Source organism: Orycteropus afer, unplaced genomic scaffold (genome assembly GCF_000298275.1).
Source record: "Orycteropus afer afer isolate SDZICR_OR568_19922 unplaced genomic scaffold, OryAfe1.0 scaffold00164, whole genome shotgun sequence".
Lineage (NCBI taxonomy): Eukaryota > Metazoa > Chordata > Mammalia > Tubulidentata > Orycteropodidae > Orycteropus > Orycteropus afer.
In genome coordinates, this window is record NW_006921751.1 from 5,057,684 (window position 1) to 5,059,010 (window position 1,327).

At 37.2% G+C, this 1,327-nt stretch overlaps 1 protein-coding gene across 1 annotated transcript in view; it reads right to left on the bottom strand.

Moving 5' to 3' along the window:
• Positions 1–1,327, bottom strand: part of AK5 (adenylate kinase 5) — a 483,936-nt gene that overhangs the window by 144,728 nt on the left and 337,881 nt on the right. Inside the window, exon 9 of the mRNA XM_007946496.2 lies at positions 719–761. Within this exon, the coding sequence (XP_007944687.1) occupies positions 719–761 (43 nt within the window). The remainder of the gene's footprint in view (positions 1–718; positions 762–1,327) is intronic.

The following is a 1,327-nucleotide window of genomic DNA, read 5'->3' on the forward strand; positions in this document are numbered from 1 at the left end:
ACTTGTATGCACTCATAGTCAATACTACAAACATATCTCTATGGATCATAACTATAACAGTACTTACCACAGAGAGGAAATGTTAGAAAGTACTTATGCCAAAGCACCTATGGCGATCATAAACCTTATCTCTTAAGGTCACATAATCTCATCTATTTTCAGTTATCAGTATTGCTGGCTTTTCAGTTTTTGCAAGACTTTTAATATGGCAAAATTACAAAGCAGCATAATCCTGGTCTTTCTTAGGTTCTTAGTGTTCCAGTGGAATACTACTTCTGTGGAATAGTAACTGCTTTACAGGAAAAAGAGTTTTGTGTTCCAATAAACTTGAAGTATGCTGAATTAAACAGCTGTGCAAGCAGGACTTCTTGGAGCCTTGCTATGTGCTTATATATGTGCATCTTCTAAAGGGGATGGAGTGTTAGATATTTTCCAAACATATCTAACCAGAACACTCCCTTTTCACTAAGCATCTCGGGAATAACATTTTGTAGGCACAGCTAAGAAATGCATCCCTTAGTAAGTCAACCCTTTCGTTCTTTACATGGATCAAGAAGGGAGAGATCCAAAGAGATCCCATCTTAATCACATTCCCTGTCTAAAGGCTAAGTACTTAGTGTTGATATTTATCATCTCTTAGCTAATATTTAATAAAAAAAAGATATGCTTAAAGCTACTAAAATGACAGTTTTGGTCAGATCAGAAAAAGGAAACTCACCTTCCACAGTGTCCTCTCCAAATACATTTAACTGGTCACCATCCTGTTTTAAAAAAATTACAGTATTAGATGATAACAATAACAACCAATAAGTATTGGGCTAAACTCTGTGCCAACATTAACATACTTAACCTTCCAAAGAATTCTGTGAGGGAGGCACTGTTATTGTTTGTATATTATAGATGAAGAAGCTGAGACAGAGGTAACTTGTCTATGGTTACACGGTAGGGAGGTACAGAGGCTAGGTTTAAACTTGGGCCTTCTGACTCAAGAGTCCATGCTCTTCTCAACCATCATGGGATTCCCCCGTCACCTATTTGTGGACACAGAAGTTGATTTCAAGGAGCCAAAACACCCTCTTACCTGAAGGACACTAATAAGTGTGGTCATAGCTGTTTTCTGAACAAATCCATAGTTTAAAGCTGGGGTTGGCAAACATTTCTGTAAAGTGCCAGATAGTAAGTATTTCTTCAGTGATTTCTTCTATTGCAACTTCATAACTCTGTCATTGCCATGTGAAAGCAATCATAGACAATATGTAAATAAATGGGAGTGGCTGTGTTCCAGTAAAACTTTATTTACAAAAGTAGGTAGCAGCCAAATTTGGCC